This window comes from Platalea leucorodia (genome assembly GCF_965183815.1).
Source record: "Platalea leucorodia genome assembly, chromosome: 3".
NCBI classification, from domain to species: domain Eukaryota; kingdom Metazoa; phylum Chordata; class Aves; order Pelecaniformes; family Threskiornithidae; genus Platalea; species Platalea leucorodia.
Genome location: NC_138825.1, coordinates 40383429 through 40402201, shown reverse-complemented (window position 1 = coordinate 40402201; position 18773 = coordinate 40383429). Strand labels below are relative to the sequence as shown.

At 38.8% G+C, this 18773-nt stretch overlaps 1 protein-coding gene across 1 annotated transcript in view; it reads right to left on the bottom strand.

Moving 5' to 3' along the window:
* Positions 1 to 18773, bottom strand: part of SMYD3 (SET and MYND domain containing 3) — a gene marked incomplete at both ends in the record, with an annotated part of 424343 nt that overhangs the window by 32802 nt on the left and 372768 nt on the right. The window contains one exon of the mRNA XM_082307309.1: positions 15798 to 15972. Within this exon, the coding sequence (XP_082163435.1) occupies positions 15798 to 15972 (175 nt within the window). The remainder of the gene's footprint in view (positions 1 to 15797; positions 15973 to 18773) is intronic.

The following is an 18773-nucleotide window of genomic DNA, read 5'->3' as shown; positions in this document are numbered from 1 at the left end:
GAGAAATGTTAAGTACATAAATATCAGCCTGTTAAGGACTGCCATTCAAAAAAAGACCATAATTTATGACAAACGCCTACACTGCACAGTGTGCTCTTCCAAGAAGAGATAAGTAATGTAGTCGGACAGTTTCAAAATTATTAATTATATGTTCCCTTTTCATTTCCCTGAACTCTCACTCAGTGGTTTAATTCACTGATGTTAAGTTAAAGAGTGATAATTAAAAAAAAGACTTAATAATGTTTTTTCTTTGCATTATCCAAAACCCTTTTGCTTAGCAGAAGAGGGTGTGTTATACAGTGAAGAGCATTCTATTGGTGCCTCATTAAATCTTCTTTGCTTTCTAAATCACTGCTTTGTCTGGGTTACATAATAAAATAATTTGTAATCTCCATCAGACTGTGAAAAGCAGGTATCTTCAACTATTGAGAATAAAGTAAAATTGCAAAACATGGCTACACTACAATTAAAGAGCAGACCATGCTTCATTGAACTCAGGGAGAATTAGAAACATCTGTCAACATACTGTAACAAAAACTCCTACAGTGAACAGAAGTCATAAGTGCAGCTCTCTTACTTCCAGAGGTTTGCTAATTTAAAAATTATATACATGAAAGAGAATCAGGTCTTGAATTTATGAAAGTGTCCTTACCCATAAAGAACTGAGGAAGAGAAACACGCTACAGGATCCACAGACACAAGATTCATGCATTGGATGAAAAGTGTATGAGGGTGTGAGTGTCTGCATTTACAGGCACATGAGAGAGGAGGACCTGTCACTGCATTGCTTCTGGATAACGAACCATCTAGTAATATATTATTCCAGCTGACTTTTCCCAGGGATACTCATTGTCAGATGCAACAGACACAGGGATGGAGACAAGCAACAGCCACTGCACCGGGGGTGGGGAGTATGAGGGAGAGGTCAGAAGAGCAAGTTTCCTAGCCAGCGTGTGAGACTTGTCAGCTCTGAAGATACTAGGGACCCTTCCATATGACTCATCCACAAGCCATCTACAGCTGACTGATCTTCAAACAGCACAACTGATGAAACTCTAGCCCTAATGAAGCCAAGAGAATTTTGCCAATAACTACAACAGTGCCAAGTATTCCACCTGATGGCTTTGAATTTTTTGCAAACACATTAACCAAGGATTGTGTTTACTTTGATATGTAAAAGAATGCGGACTTGACAAACCCTCTCAACTTCATCCAGGCAGTGTAGTAAGAACTGCTGTGTATGCAGTGACTTTTCTTTCCACATAACGTTCAAGTAACATTGAAGTTGCAGACAGGATTCAAGATTTTCCTTGTTTGTAAAATTTTCGCCCCATTTTTACCATGGTAATTTTTTTGCTCCATACATTAAAAATAAAACAAAATAATTAAAACAAACCAAATCTACAATTCTGTATCACAAAAAGCAGGCAGGAAAGCAAACGTTTCCACTGATACTGTGCAAATTCTATTAATCTAAAGCATTCATTGAGATGTAATGTTATGGAGTACTAAGCCTGTAAAATGCAGATGTTGAGCTCTGATGACATAATTTGTAAGAGAAATACGGGCCTCAGAATAAACAAATATATTGGCTGCTATTTATGGCGCTCTCTCACCTTCTTTGTACCTTCTCCCTTTCCCCAATGGGGGTGAGAAAGGGCTTAGCTTCTGCCCATAGCTGTGCCACTGCAGTGAGCAGCAGAATGACAGAGTTCAACTAGTTGTAGGAGCACTAAAATTTACCAAACTCCTTGTGGGTCATGGTTGTTTTACGCTACCACAGTAAGATAGGTGTGAAGCTTTTTCCCCACCACCAGGACATTAAAAACTGTTTTTTGCTATGTGGACATTTTGGTGTCTATTAATACATTTGAACATGATCTTAAACTTCCTTTCTCTGTATAGGCACTCTCTATGTAGTGTCTCATTTTCTACAAGCTTATTCATATGCTTGACATCTCTGTCTTTATGCAAGTTGCTAGGTAGCACTAACAAGCAAAGGCACAGACAACACAATCATAGAAACCTCATTGACACCAAAATGTCTTTAATTTCTTAGCTGTTGCTGCAAGACCAAGCACTTACTGGGACAATGTATAGCATTCTTCCAGCATGTCCCTAACCCTTGCTGTTCTGCTCTCCTTTGCTCTGGGCAGAAAAGAAAGAATATGCATGATACACTATTGCTGGGAAAAATGGAGGGTTTTGGTCTGGGTTTTTTTTGCAGCTATAGAGGTTTTGCCATACTTTGCATAGTCAAGATTCACTTAGGTTTGAAGAGGTATGACCTTTACTGAGCCTTTCAAAAGCATGCTAAGGATGTGTCCTCCTACCAACAGCATAGGCAAACTAGCTCAGTAGAATATTATATACTATACCCTGAAGAACATATGAAATGTGGTTTTAAAGTTAACTGGAGACTGCCGCACACATAATTCACAAGAGTAGAATTATATTTCCAGAGATGCATTTTTAATATTATTTCTTACTTCACTCAACCCCGGCAAATTTCTCGCAATCAGCTGAAACAAGATCTCTGCTACAGGTACAGAAATTCTGCACTACACAGAAAGCAAGACATTAGAAATCCACAACCTCTTTTTTATTTTGGGAGACACATTGATTTGATTGCTTTCAAAAAATGGAAAAAAAACAACCCAGGCGTCTGAAAATCTATCCTTTCTTTTGATTCAGTTATTAAGCTGATTTCGTTCAGTATAAAACAACAGGATAAATGTCAATGTAGGCTGTCTGCAGATTGCATCCCAACATTCAACTTGGTGCAAATTTTGGAACACAAAAACTAGATTGTCACCGCCACAATGGCACATGACTCAAAATCCATTAAGTAGTGACTGTCGTGAAGCTTTGCACAAATATAAGGGTCTTCCAGATCTTGATATGGGGTTTATTATTTCTTCAGATTAGCAAGTGGTGGAGCTCAGAAAGTCTCCATTAAGGATACAAATGTAATATCTCCCTTATGTACATACCCTAGTGGAATCCAACTTGCAACTATATCCATTGTCTACAGAGTTTTACAGTATGCTTCGACAGATCTGTAGGATGCTTAACATTTTTCTATTAAATGTTACACATTTGTATGTAATTTCCATACAACCCTACCTCATTTTTATAGATGCTATTGATTCATACTAGAATTTTAAGACATGCCTGCTACGGACTTAATTTTCCATTGAACTGTAATGAGAGTCCAGAATCTTATTCTTTATGTTATTGTAGAATCCTTAATCTTTTTTTCAGTTCCTTAGGATATATCCACAATGATACTGTACTTTTTACCCATCTCATTATTTTAGGAGAGAAGCACACCTTTTAAGTAAAAGTCCCTTCCCGATGAATTTCTGTGCACCTATTAATGTTGGGTTCCCCACCTGCAGCTACTGGTACCTTACTGAAAATTCAAGCATATGTGGCCTGTGTTTATTTAGGTTAAAACAAAAAAGCATCCAACAAATCTGATAGAAGCTGCATACTTTCCTGAATCAGTCTATTTTACAGGTTCCATCTGCTCTTAAGTGCTTCCCAGAGAACAAACACTGTGTCACTATACTGCATATTTCCATTGCACTATCCCAAACACACTTAAGCTGCTGACAGATTAATGCTTAGTTCACTTGTGGCATACATTCTTGGGTTCTTACACATGTTCTTATAAGGAAATGGAACTCACTAAGCACTTAATCACAAGTTGGGGTAGTGTTATTGTATTGAATACAACACGCTAACTTTGCTTCAGGAACAGGCTAAGGTATCTCTGTGTAAGCCATTGCTGTCACTAGCACTGCCAAAGACCCTGGAAATCAAATAACTTTTGTCAACCTCAGTTAAACAAAAGCAAGCAGAAATTTGCCAAAGGGTAGCCCTGGGGGCTAGGGATGAGCCACCTGAGGAGTGTGTAGAAATGGCCAAAGGATTGCACTGTTTACTGGAATGCAACTTGCATGGCTTAAGCAGGCATATATTTGCTTGAAGCCATTACAAATAGATCTTGATAAAATGACTGCAAAGACAGGGAATAATAGGCAGATATAAAAAACAATAGCAACAAAACTGAAGTAAAATAAAATACAACTTGCTAAAGACATCAGCAATCCAGTTAATTGTGAATTTACCTAGCGAGGAAGCAGTAACAGCAAGAGAAACTGGTATGAGTATATGCAAAACGTGAATATACACCATGAATACCTATTTGTGCCCGGGAGAAAGTCAGAGTTTCATGGAGAATCCTTTACATGCTTACCTGATGTAAAACAACTTCAATTAGTTCAGAGAAGCCAAGAACTTCACCTTGTCTACTGTTTAAATATAGGACAGAAAAAGGAAGAGATAGCATTTTAGGGTGAATATCAGTGAAATTGTAAGTAAATTTTCTTCCACATTCAACCTGGTAAATATTTGGCTGCTTCTGACCTTTGAAATAGATTTTATAGAAGAAAACTTAGTGCTTGACTCCCTAAGCAGACTGACCCCCCAGTTATATACACCACACCATTATCACCAACAGTGAAGGCCTTTTGCTACTGAATCGTATGTTGCTGAGACCTTCAGTGAAATCAGGATCCACAAACCACCACTGATTTCTAAGGAGCTGTGTCCTTTTCATTTATCAGCAAATTTGTTATCACTCTTCCCTTGCTTAACTTAGCAGGGTCTGAGTACAATTCGCTGTGGGTTTTTATTAGTGTCACTGGATGCAGTAAATGGTGTTTTTCAAATGCAAAGATCAGGCACAGTGACAGTCCTCACCACTGCAAATGGGAGGGGAAAAGTCCTGTCCCACTACAATATCTGGAGTTGGTTGTTCATCAACGGACACATCAGAGGTTTATAACCACTGTACTTGTTCTCCTCAAGATATCAGAAGATAGGAATACTTCCCTGGGGCAATGCTGCTCTCAGAGCAAGGCAGGGGGTTGAAAGCATGGAGTACTTAATAAAATTAACAATTTTAGTGAAAGTCAATATACTCTTATCTGTGTCACAGTTTAATGTTGATGCTTGTTACATGAAAAAGACCTTTTTTCCCCCCTTCCTCTCTTTCTTTCTCTCTACTGGCACAAGCAACCTTGCACAATTTGATAGCATCTCTTGATAAATATCCAGCATTGGTAGAGCTCACCTGCACTGCAAACATGCCAGCAAGACAATACACAGATGAACTGAATCCAGACAGGTAGCAACAGATAAAGGTTGAGTATGCATTCATGATGTTATCTTACTGCAAGCATGTAAATCTGCTTTCCATCTCAAAATTCTGAGATGTTGAATTGGTAGAAGTAATATTACCCAACTTGGTTACACATTTTGAAATCCCTTGAAAAATAAAAGGCCCTATGCTGGCGCAGTACTGCAACAAATATCTAAGATAACTTATCTCTAGCTATTGTCATGAGAGCAAGAAACTAACTAGTGGAACGTTCCCCTGGTCATAAGTTACCTTGTGTGATTTTTTGCAAGATTTGAGAAGTTATTCTGTGTTTCATAGGACACAATGTCTGTGTTTCAGAACACCTCAAACAGTACAACATGCAGCAATTTCCCATTCTTCCCAAGCAAGATCTCCAGTCATATTTACAGAAACATTTTTAAAACATGTATGTTGTGCCACTGTTTAAAGCAAAGTTTTCCACAAAATGCTGTGGTAAGTCTTGCAAATTCCCTCTATGACAAGAAAATGAATCTAAATGTTTTTCCTATTTATGACTGCATATACTGAGGCTTTTGTTTTGTAGCAATGTAGGATCTAATTCCAGTTTTCAAAGTCTGCCAAGCACACTATTGCATGAAAAGATTTTCTTTTCTCTTTCTCTTTTCTATTTCATCAACAATGAATCGAGTAGAAAGACCTGGTTTAGGATGCTTCTACTTGTTGGCTGTCACTTTTGCCAGTTTCCAGAAGACTTCTGAAATGCTGGCCAGCCTTAAAAGTACATTAAATCCTTGTGTGCATCATTCAACATACCTGAATTAATATGGAAATGTATTCATGATGTGGCTGTAATGAACGTACTTTCATTCCAGAACTTTATCTTCACTTCTGGCAGCCCACGAACCATATCCTCCAAGAGCACACTGCACGGCTAGAGAAAGCTGATTTTCCTCTTAGGAAAATGTTTGCAACTGTGGCAGTATCCATTTTCTTTGCCCTCTCTCTTTTTTATCTTTTGTGATGATGGGGACAAGTTAAAAGAAAGTCTTCTCCTCCCTAATTTTGATATTTCTGGGACTCTTGTAATTGTTCTTTGGTTGCCTATACTCTTCCCTCTCTCCCTTCTTTACCAGTCACGTGTGCATTGCATTCCTCAGTTTTCCTCCAAGATGACTTAATTTTGTTTGTAAAATACATATTTGTTTATTATTCATTAGTAGACTTACATAATTTTCTGAAGGTGATTTTTTTTCTCTCTGATTTATTTATCTTGCTCTTACTTTTGTCAGCTTTCACGGCCCTTTGGGCAGCCTGCTTTCTGTTTCTCAGAGCCTTTTTCCTTAGCAGTGCTATAGCCTGTCTTTTGTTAGCCTTACATTTGTAATCAGTTACCATCTTTGTTCAGCTCTCTACCCACAGAGAATTTTTGTTTCTTCCTCCTTACTTTCATCTTCAAAATCACATTACTAAAAGTGATTCAGGCTTCTGTGTCTTGCCTGATGATGAAATGACAAACTGAACCTGACAAAAGAGGGTCCAGTATACTCAAAGGAAGAGAAGGGCATCTGGGAGAGGTAAGGGGGTGAGAGAGGAGAAGCACTGAATCACCTGCTTAACCATGGAATTGGATTATCTGGGGCTCGGCAAGACATCTCAGGCTTAGATACCAGCAGACAGTGTTTGGGGTTCTGGCCTAAAGCAGATAGATTTTCTAGTAGAAAACCAAAGTGGAAAGGAAGGAAGAAGTACCTTTGGTGGCAGCCAAGGGAATACATGCAGGAGGGTTTTGCAGGTGAGCATAAGGTCACATCACACTCAACTCTCTCACTCTAAATTGCATAATCCAGCATTCAGATGTTGTACAGAGAAGTAAGGAGATTAGCCATTGACTAAATTTCTGAAGGCCAGGAATGGTTGTATTTATGAGGTAGTGCAACTAGTGTTTGTGCAGCAGTCAATATTCTCAGCATTTCTTTGAATAGTCCCCTATGGCACAATTCTACTGCCAATTATAGGAGACAAGAGTGCTATCCTAACGTGGCTGTATTGTTTCTTATACTAGGATTAGGTAATTTAGAACTAGTTCTGATACCTCCAAATGTTCCTTGTATAGAAGGACTGGATTTTCTGGTTTTATAGCGTTAAGGAAAACTGACTAACAGACCCTTACCAGGTCAAGAGAAATACAGCTCACGGAGATTTGATGTGGTGGACAGGAGTATGCATGAACCTGTTAACCAAGGCAGCCTTATGCACAAGCTTAGTAAACACAGGACCTGAAAATAAGGACATTTCTGGTTTTCAGGGATGTCTGAGTAATGCATTCCTAATAAGGTCTTCCATTACATTTTAGCCCTTTTACTCAATAACTGGTAAATTCAACAGCTAGTGAGCTTGTAGTCTACCATCACACCAGTAACTGTGTGGTTTCTAGGATTTGCTCACTGCAGTAATTTACCTTTTCCTCTCACCTGAATGTTCATTTTTTTCTCTTCCTTTCTTGTCAACATCAGTCTGGGAAATTTCAGCTTTACTCAGCGTCACCTGTTTTGCTGCAGAACCTCTCTGACCTTCATTCTCTGGTTTCCCTGCTGGATGGATCACCTTACTAGGAATCTCGTCATTCATTGGCATGGTTCTTTGACAATACTTCCTTCAGTTTTCTGGTTCTGCGTGCCCCTCTTCAAAGCACCATCTTTCCGTCACTCACTCTCCCTGGCCAATCTTATTGATTCACCCTTTAAACAGACTCTATGTTCTTCAGTTTCTTTGCTTTCTTTATCTGCTGCTCCTTTCTTCTTCCCTCCCTCACAAGTGTTTTTCCTTTTCAGTGACTTTTCCACTTTTTCAATAGAAAAAATTGTTGCTTTTTCATCTTTTTCAGCCTTTATCTCTAAGGTTGCTTAGACTGTTTTCTTGCTTAAATACCACAATTTTCCTTTTTCACCACTGTTCACATCACCACCACTAGGAACTCTTCACTGATTTCCTCCTTAGAAGTACTGCCAGTCTCCACTCTCTGCCTTCTCAACTCAAATTGACGATTTATTCAAACAAAGAAATAGATATTTTCTGACTAAAATCAGACTCTTCCTAATTCTCCCCCCAGAGAATGCATTGCTCCTTACAACTTCTCTGCTGCTATTTTCTGCATGCCCTCTCTCTTTGTCTCTTTCATCAGAGATAGTATTGTAAGTTTATCTTTCTTTTTTAATGATTCTCCTCCCCTTTGTCTCCCTTTTCACCATGACTTCTGCCTCTAAAATAGCTTTTTCAAAGCAATGCTCAGTTACTGTCAAAGGAATCCAAAACTCCACATATGCTTCATACGTATCTATTTTTAACTGTTAATTGTTCCCTTGATATCACTTCCCAACCCCATTTTAGCTCAGGTTCTAACCAAACACCAAGTCCCCCCTTTTCTTCTTAGCAAAATTCACACAGACACTGTGAATTCCCAAAAATTGTTCTCAAAATCATTCTAGCTGAATAACCATGCTGCATTTTTCTCACAGCACACAGGTCTTTGTAATATCTACTCATGCATTTGTAGGTTAGTATGTAAGAGCTTTGTATTTGCTTAGTACATGTTTAATACTCCCTTCAGTTTTATTCACGTGTGTCCTTTAATTGGTGTGTAACAGCAAGCAGGCTAATGAAAAGAGCTCAGGTAAGTGCTCCATAAGCCCTTACTTTGTAAATTGCAAGTATGCATGTACAAAAAAAAAAAAAAAGATTCCCTGATTACAAGACAAAGATACCATACCAAATATTACTGCTTAAGTAGAAAAAACAAAACTAAACTGAATCTTTTGGTTCTGGTAGGCAGGTAGACTAGGACTGAAATCCTTATTCTAGACAAAACCTGAAGCCCTGAATAGTCTAACATCTTAATCTGAAAGAGATCCTACAGTGCAAAAAAAATGTCTCTACAGATGAATTTATCACTGACAGAGAACGCAACTCTTTCAAGAAGTGTCTCAAAACACCTTGGAAATGCTATGTCAGAAATCAACACTTGTAGTTGTGTCAGAGAAAAATGAAACTCTGGGAAACCTGGTGATTTAGTTCACTAACATCACTAGGAGATCACTATCTGTAAAATTCAGATTCAAATAGCTCTTGGCATAAGTGAAAGGTGAAACCAGAAACTAAAACTGAAACTAGAAGCTAAAACTGAAGCTAGTAAGCACCACTATACAAATATGGAGCTACCAGATGAACACTGTGAGAAAAATCTTGCAGCAATGAAGCTATTTAAGAAAGTCTTAGCCTACCTAAGAAATGTAGTATATACTGAATGAGGTACTGCAAATTAACGCTAATGTTGCTGAAGTTCTACTCATGTGTGATAGAGTGTATTGGACAACCTAGGGACATGAAAATTATGCCTGAAAAACAGCTGGCATGACTGGAGAGAATAGCAAGAAATTTTACCTATATGCACAATATGTGAAAATGAGGAAAGGTAGATGGTGGAGCATTTATGGGAGTGTAAGCCTACAGAAGTCATTGAGGATTATGCAGGTCAGTATCACTTTTGGGGACAACACGCGGTTGTAATGGAAGGATACAAGAAAAACAACTAGAAAAGAACCAAAGAATTGAAGGTGCTGGTGCTACACAGACTTACCTAGCAAGCAAGCAAGCAGCAAACCAGAAAATCCATTTCCTATGTGGGAAATGGCTTGATCGGGACACAGATAACTTAGGCACCAGACTTCAAACATAAAAGTCTCTTTCAGAAAAGGCTGTTGGGATTGGAGGGGTCTGGAGGGGAGGAATTAGGGAAGGAATGGAAGACAGAAGTAGGCTGCTGAAGTGCTTTAAGGGATTCCTAAAGATACCAGGCCAGGGACGGGCATGCTCCCTGTTTATCTATAATATAGGTACACTGAAGCCAGAAATTGTGCAAATATTGCTACAAACATCTGTCTTTTGGAAGAATTACCTACAATTAACCAAAGACAATACACTCTCCAATTTATACTCGGTTTTTCTACCCAGAAGGCCAACAAAAAAGAATCAACTAGAGTTTACAGTTCTCATGGTTTCATGATGCATATTTTTGTCCTTTCAGATCTGCACAAGAGGTAGCTGAACTTCTCCAGAACACAAACCATCTTTAAGTTTCTGATTAAAATACCAAATATGCAACAAAAAAATTTACTGTGAGGCCTGTGTTATCTCACATAAAAGATATGTGAGATAAAATAGGAAGAAAGACAATTATCACACAAATGATACAAATGTTCATATATATCCTAAGTTTTTGAAAAGCTGTGTAACATAACAATATACAGAGTACAGTGCATGAGAAGGTCTGACTTACACTAGGAGACACATGTTCAAGTGAAGAATCTTTTTGTTAGACTACAAATATAACTTATAACATCAACAGTCTTTCATGAGGATTTCTAACTGCTTCATGAGCTGCGGTAGTTTGTAAAGATGGTCTGGCCTCCACTGATTTATGCTAATAGTGTCAGCTAATTTCATATAACTCACTAAACACAAGCAGTGAAGAGTGATCTGCTATCAATAACCCGGGAGGAAAGTGGAGAGCTGATCTTGGTGTTGTCCACTGTTTCTACCTGCTTTAGCAGTTTGTCACTATTAAGCTCTTGTCCCTCTGTTGATTTTCTTACATTGAAGGTGCACTAAGGCTGCTTAGTGCTCTTCACTTGGCTTATAGCAACAGCTCCCTGAGGTTCCGATGAGCTGTGATGCCCCCAGCCTTGCACATCTGCACAGCTACAACCTACTCTTTTAGCAAATGTACCTTCTTCTTCCTTTCACAAACCTCTGATGTTTACTTGGGACTACTATCTTACCATCTCTAGATGACAAATCAATGGAACCATTCATGAACGAAAAATCAGTTCCTAAATCTTAATTCACACCTTTTTGTTTAGACAACAGAAAGAAAGGATACTCCAGCTATTCAGATTTTCCCATGAGCTGTATTTTTTTAAGTCTCTTACAGTTCTTTGGTAACTTTTTTTTCTCTCTTCTTTCCACACATTTTGCTATAAACATTAGAGATAAATGCCCGTGGCCACTTTCTAAAACCCCAGAAAAGTGAGCAAGTTAGATTTTATTCTTTCTGTTCTTTGTTTCGTTCGTTCTTTGAATTGCTTTCTCCACCGTCACATTTTTGTCTCCCTCTCAGGTGATCCCAGAGGTAAGGTTTATGTTTACTACTGAGGTTTTATGATTAGGGCACTGAACTTTGGTCACTGAATTACTACTCTCTGTAGGTTCAGAAATCTGCCAGCCACGCACAAGTCCCCAGGGGACCTCCCACAACCAGGGTGCCGACTGGCGCCGAATCCAGACTTTAACCCTTAAGCACTAGCATCCCCCAGTGGTCCTACTTATCACTGCAGTTCACTTTTTTTTTTGCGTTTTCTAGGTACTCTAACTTTCAATGTAAATGTAAATTCATTTACATGAATGAATGGAAAGCCAGTATTCAGGAGTCTGCTGAACTCAGTAAAGAACATCTATATTTAATAATAGGTAAAGATGAAAATTTTTAATTTATTGCAAGTCATTGCTTATATCATGTATGTACTACAAAACACATACCTGTAAGAGAAGGATTTTTTTGTAAAATACCTTTGAAAAGGGGGGAAAATCAGACCAAAAGAAAATCAGACTCTTTATTGGATAGTCTTTTTGAAGAAGAGAAAATAGGTTCAGAGTATCTTCCAAGAATATTAGGTTCTACAGCTATTTTTGGCTTTTTTACAAGATCATGACTCATGGAAAAGATACTATAGCAACCATCAATTTTTAATCTGCCTTTTGATTGAAGTTCACATACTTAGAAACTACAGTCCATCATATCTATTGAATTAGAATTCTAAATCAAAAATTCCTTGCTGACATTTCGTTCACACAATGAAAATTCAACCATGTTCTCCGAAAATACTCAACAAGAAGCACATCCCAGCCACTGTTCTTAAACCCAGCCCTTTGCAAAACAATCCAAAATTGTGTTGACTGGGATTGTTTTCCCTGTTCCCTAGATCTCAGTCACTGAGGAAAGGTGAAATAATGGGATACTGCAAAACATCACTGGAAGGGATAGAGAATAGGACGAGTGAGAAGAGCAGACAAATGATGCATGTCTAACACACGTAGAGGATGCTCGCACCTACCCAGCTTCCTCCCGCTCCAGAAGCAGAACAGCCACATCAGCACAAGTCCTGTATCAGTGCTGACTCAGCGGAGGGAGGACAAAGGGGGAAGGATGTGCAAGGCTGCCGGGGGAAGAAACAGAACAACACTTCTGCACAACACTTCTGTATGGGATGAAAAGAAGGAATTTCCTCTCGTTAATGTTGGAGCCCTCCAGGAACTCCTAATGCTGCAGCACTGGAGATGAAGGGCTGTTAATTAAAACAGCCCATCTGAAAATCAGTGGGACTTATACATGGGCTTTAACTTCAGCAGGAGATTACGAGCAGGGCAGAACAGAAACAGACGAACATGTTTGTCCTCTCTGCATCAGAATCTCACCAGACCTGATGCCACAGGAGCCCGGAGAGGTGACACGGCTTTACCTAGTCCCTTCTGCTTCCTAAATCCAGTAGGCCCACGGTGTCACTTAGCTACTTCTTTTCCTCCTTGTCCAGCAATAGCTGCGGACATCTAGCAGAGTTTTATAACAGACGCATACTTCCACTCTTCCACTGTCTGCAGTGTAAGCACTGAATACTTGAGACAAGGGAAAAAAGACCCCAAACCCAATCCCCAGAACGTATGTGCCTTCTCTGCAATTTAAGGGCTAAATGCTGGGGTACTTCCTCAGAGGTAACCTAAGGGAAGTCTGCCTTACTCAGTATCTCTGAATCCAATCCTTCACGAGCAGCAGCCAGCCCAGAGTGTGAATGTGCTAACTGAGACATGACAAACCCATGTAACACCTCTTGCTGATATTCTGTTATTCTGTGGTTAAGGCTCATGAGGATTTTTGAAAGGAAGTTTATTTTTGCAAGCTGCTGAGTGCTGACTGTGATGTGGGGCAGCTTTCACTTAGGCAAATGCCTTAACTTTTGTTAAGGTTCTTGGACAGACAGACTATTACCATGACATTTACAAAAAAAGCTGTGTAGATACATTTGGCTTAGGCTATTCAGTGAAAGTACATGTTGTAGGTTTTAACAAATAATGGGCAGTTATGGTTCAGCACAAAAGGATAAGGCAGCTCTTCATCTTGACAGCTGCCATCTCTCCCCTTCTTTTGGAAGTTCTAAAAATATTTGAGAGGTCCTAAACAATGTTCCTCATAGGTTATCATTACTACCTGAAACATAGGGGTTGATATTCAGTATGACAAATCAGTTTTATGTAGTTTAACCATCTGTCTCTGCCAGTTGCATGAAGCAGATGATTCTGAAGAAGTCAGCAACCATCATAATGAAAACATAGATTACGATACAATGTGTCACAGCACTGAGAATTAATCCTGCTGCTAAAGAAATGGCAAGTGCACAATAAACACATTACCTGAAATTAAAATTGTTTTTGACCAAATCTCCAGAGCCTTTAAGGTTGCATCAATGATTTCCTACTTATATGGACCGCTCGAATTCTCAGGTGATTCCCTGTGGAGAGCTGTATGAATACTTTTTCCAGAGCTGAGGAAAGGAAAATAGATAGCTATAATGGAACTGCAGGAGCAGCCAAGCAGTAGATTGATTCAACAGGAGAAATTCAATGCATCCCAAAAGATTTCCTAGGATTTGCTCTCCTGCTGCTTAGAGCACAATTTGTTGTAATGAGAAACTGAGGATTTTGTTTCAGGTGTGTCAAAGCTTGTAGTGATGACTTGAAGGTATAAAGAAAAAACAACAACTGAAAATTTCTCTTAAATAATGCTTGTGGATGAGGAGAGAACAAGGACAAGCTCTTCAAGGTGCAAAAAAGGTCAAATATCTCATGTAAATAGCATTCCTTAAGAGATACTAATTGAATGCACAGTCGACTCCTCTCCTTTATCTCCAAACTCCTGCATTAAACAGCTTGAAAACTACAATATACTTCAGTAAGCAAAACAGAGAAAGCTTTATTAAATTATCTGGTAAAATTGCACTTGGTCTCACTGTAATCTCTGCTCTTGGAAATGTCTGTAGAAAAATCCTCAGTTTTCAGTTGTGAATAACTGAGTTAACAAGTTATAAAATAAAAAAACAAGTGAGGTTTTTTTTTTATTTAATAAGGGAACATTTAAACAGGCAGACTACTCTGTTCATCTGGAGCGTGCCACATGGTAGAAGGCTGGCAGGAAGCGTGTACTGCTGCAGTACTACATAAGCCCTGTTTGAAAGGTTAAGTGGGACATGCCTGATGTGAATTTTACCCTGAAGAGGTGTGAGAATCTGTAGGCACTCATGCCCTCCTCTATGAGAAGTAGTAGTCATTATGAACACCGAGCTTCTCTACACCTCTGGTGTACCACAGCCTATGCAGATTTCTCGCTAATTACTTTATAGTGAAATCTCTGAAATGCTGTATTGTTTCTCAAGTAAAGCCCAGAGTTTTATTCAGAAACAGACTGCCAGATGAAATTTCCTCAGGCAAGATGCTGAATGCTGAGGGCATCCTGGTTTGATCAGGGAAGGCATGTAAAATCTGAGATGTTCATATTCACAGCAGCACATATTGCTCAGCACTAGCATGCCCCTCACACTTCTCAACATCACACTGCGTACTGGAACATCACATGGTGTAGAAAAACCAACAGAGAAGAAATGGATGCTCTAAAAATGGCTTACCAAGAATGAACATTCATGCATGAATGACATTATATCTGGACATTCAGCACAGGTTTACATTTAGTTACAAAACCCGCAAGTATCCAGAACCCAAAGATTTGAGTCTTAGAGCTTTTAGAACACAGACGAAAGCAGGCAGCACCCGCCCTTTCTCCACTAGATGACCAAAGTTGTGTTACAGCTCCAGGCTCCAATCCATTTCAAGACTTACCACATGAAGTAGGATCTCCTAGAGCATCCTTTCTTATCAATCAATAAAAGGCCATCAGACTCAGAAACTCTCCCAGCACATAGCATAGGAACAGGTACTGACCAGAAGAGAAGAATAGCAATTGCTTCACCACCTCGGCCCCTTCCCAAAATAAGGACCAGGGGCTTTTTCATTTCCAGTTGAAAATGCATTTTGCAAGATTTTTTTTATTATTTCTGTAAACTCTATCTATAGAGTGTATAGAGAATATACATTATTTCAGCCAGGTACCTGTTCCTCAAGCTTGACCTAGCTCAGCAAAAAACACTGATACCCTCATGGCAATGGAGTTTGAATCAGAAAGTCAGCTTCTGATCAGGGATAGGGCAGCATCTGAACACATGAAACAGTGAGGAGCTAATAATCAGTTATTATTATAGTTCCTATTATCATTTTATTTGCTCTCAGCCTGACTGTGGAAGCAGAATGGGAGTTCTGCCTCATTCATTAACCTGGAAAGCAAGGCAAGATGTACAGCAAGAAATAAAACCAGTAAGAAGTATCTAGACGAAACACAATCTTTGCTTTTAATGAGACAGCCTGCTCTCCCCATACCTTTGCAAACAGTTGAACCAATTATATCTCTTACCTGTATGGTCCCAGAGTCCGGCTGCCATAATACAAAGCTTCTTCCCAGGATTCAAGGTTAATACAGGCATCCATGGCACAGTCAAGCATTTTCAGCTGATAGATATTTGTGTCTGGAAGACGACCCATATTGCTGCTCAAGAGACTTTGGCATCTTGCCAGAACCTGCTCCCATTCTATTATTAGCCTTAGTTAAAGAAATATCTTTAATCAAACAAAAATACAAGTTTTAAATGTTGTTAGCAAGGAGTAAGAGCTACAGGGCATTAAGATAAAAAAGCTGCCATCATTTCAGACTCTGCTTCAATTCTTGAAAACGTACTCGAACTCAGAAGTGGTAGCTTAGGTAACTATGCTTTGTTTACATTTAGCAAAGCAATTTCTAAAGAAGGCAGTACTTCAGCAATAAAGCAATAAAGATGACAAAATGAAAGTATATTTTAATACATAACAAACTAAAATTCAAATACTTTTTATTTAGCTGCTGAAACATTATTAATTACTTAAGATATTCCTCCAAATCTTACACCCAAGGCCACGAACCCACGGAAATGTGTCTTAACAAAATGTCTCAGCCGCTAAAAAAAGAAATGTAATTTTTTGTATATTAAAAAATGACACATATTTTTAAGCTGCCCAAGATTTGGTTTAGAATTCTCATGAAATTAGAGCCTTGTCTTGCAATTAATTAATTTTATTTCTCCTTGAAACAGTTATAAAGAACATTTTTTTTTTTATGTACAGCTGTGTGTTTCATGCATGAGAAAGAAAAGCATCGAGTTCTGATGTCTGACTGTAGTTCAGGATTAAGGATTTTGGCAGTAAAGAAGACTTTTGCCTCCAATGCTACAAGAAGATTTTTCGTGTGTTTGGAAGAGAGGAAAAGTAAGCTAGGGCTTGCATTCACTTTAGTTGGATACTCCTTACCACAAATCACTTACTTTCATTACATTCTACACTGGTTTGACTTCTCTGTGGACCAGATTCTTCTCTCTCTGACCACACCTAAGCTGAATACCAATATTGCCAGGTTTTAAATGAGTACTGTCATCTAGGACTTTATGGGAGTCCCAGAATGCAAGCAGTCTAAACACCAAAAAGGTACCATACACACCAGTAAGAACAAATCAAATAATTAAAAAAAAAAATTAGACTTATAGTAAGAGAAGTAATAACATTGTATCACAGTCCTTTCCATACAATCAATTCAAGGAAGTTCAGCAGTTATCTTCACGACATTACTGAAAATACTATTCACCCCAATCCAGCAATGGATTTAAGTGTACAATGGTAACCCTGTCATGAAGTAATTAGTCCTTCCTGAACATGGGAATATTTACATACTTAAATTTAAGAATGTGACCACTATGTGGCTGGGCCAGGATTTATAGCATGGTTGTTACAAGGCTAAACTAATTATTTGTGAATTGCTCTCATGCCCTTGGATTGAAAGAACCATATAAGGGAAGGAATGTGTTATTATAAAATTGCACCTTAACCTTTATATCTCTGGCAAACATCCATGTATTCTTTACAACTGATTAAGGACAGACAAACAGGAGAATGAGGGATATTATTTCCACTTGATACAATTTTGTAGAAAGCACAAAGCACTGACATTCTTGAAAGATTACCATTTTAGCTGATGCATAGTATTAGCCTGTCTGCTTTTACTTCTCATTATACTGCTTTGTTCACTCACTAGCATCTAATAGCAGATGTGCTATATTGCAAAACCTATTAGGACCAAATTTTCAGGTACATAAATTGCAAACTAGAAAACCCACTATAAGCTGCAACAGGACAAAAGAGAAACTAGCTGTCCTGTATCTGCCCAAGACTAGAGGAGCAGCCCTCAAGCAGCTCTACTACTGTTGTGTGGCCAGAGATGCAGAGGAATCCTTTTCTCCACGATAATCCCCTTGCACTAGGCTTTAGCATCTCAATTTGTATGCTTAAACTGGACTTTGGATCTGAGGCAGTTCACTCACACATACTATTTCAAGTTCTCTAAGTGCAGATTTAGCATTACAACACTGTACCAGTTATAGTCAGGTTTTGGAAGTCACCAGCGTTCTCAACTGCAGAACTGTTGGTTTAATTTGCTAAAAAAAATTACATTTGCAGAAACTAATGACTATGTGCCTTAGTCAGCAAGGAAGGTTTTCTATTCGTTCTTGGCAAGTGGACAAACATCAAGCCCCCTCTTCAGGTACTGCACTCACCACTGCCTGCCAATTAGCACTGGTATTGTGGTACAATGGAAAGAAAGACGACACATTTCAAATAGCCCATGTCTGAGAACAGAAGCTGAACAGACAAGGACATCTTTTTTCAACCAGTCCTGAGACCTTTTACTACAATGTGTTTGATTCATTTTTAAGTATCAGTTAAACCAGTAATCTTAATTAAAGACCCTAGCAAAATTCATTAGGTGCAATTTCTCCTGCAATTAAATATATGTCCTGGTTTCAGCTGGGATAGAGTTAGTTTTCTTCTTAGTAGCTGGTAGAGTGCTGTGTTTTGGATTTAGGATGAGAATAATGTTGATAAGACACTGATGTTTTGGTTCTTGCTGAGTAGAGTTTACACTAGTCAAGGACTTTTTAGCTTCTTGTGCTCTGCCAGGTGCATAAGAAGCTGGGAGGGAGCATAGCTAGGACAGCTGACCCAGACTGGCCAAAGGGCTATTCCATACCATATGACATCATGCTCAGTATATAAACTGAGGAGAGCTGGCCGGAAAAAAAGGGGGCGATTGCTGTTCAGGAACGGGCTGGACATCGTCGGTGGGTGGTGAGAAATTGTGTCGTATATCACTTGCTTTACATTATTATTATTGTATTATATTATTATTATTACTACCATTCTATTTCATTTTACTTCAATTATTAAACTGTTATTATCTCAACCCACGAGTTTTTCTGACTTTCACCCTACCAATTTTCTCCCCTACCCCACGGGGGGCGGGGGGTGA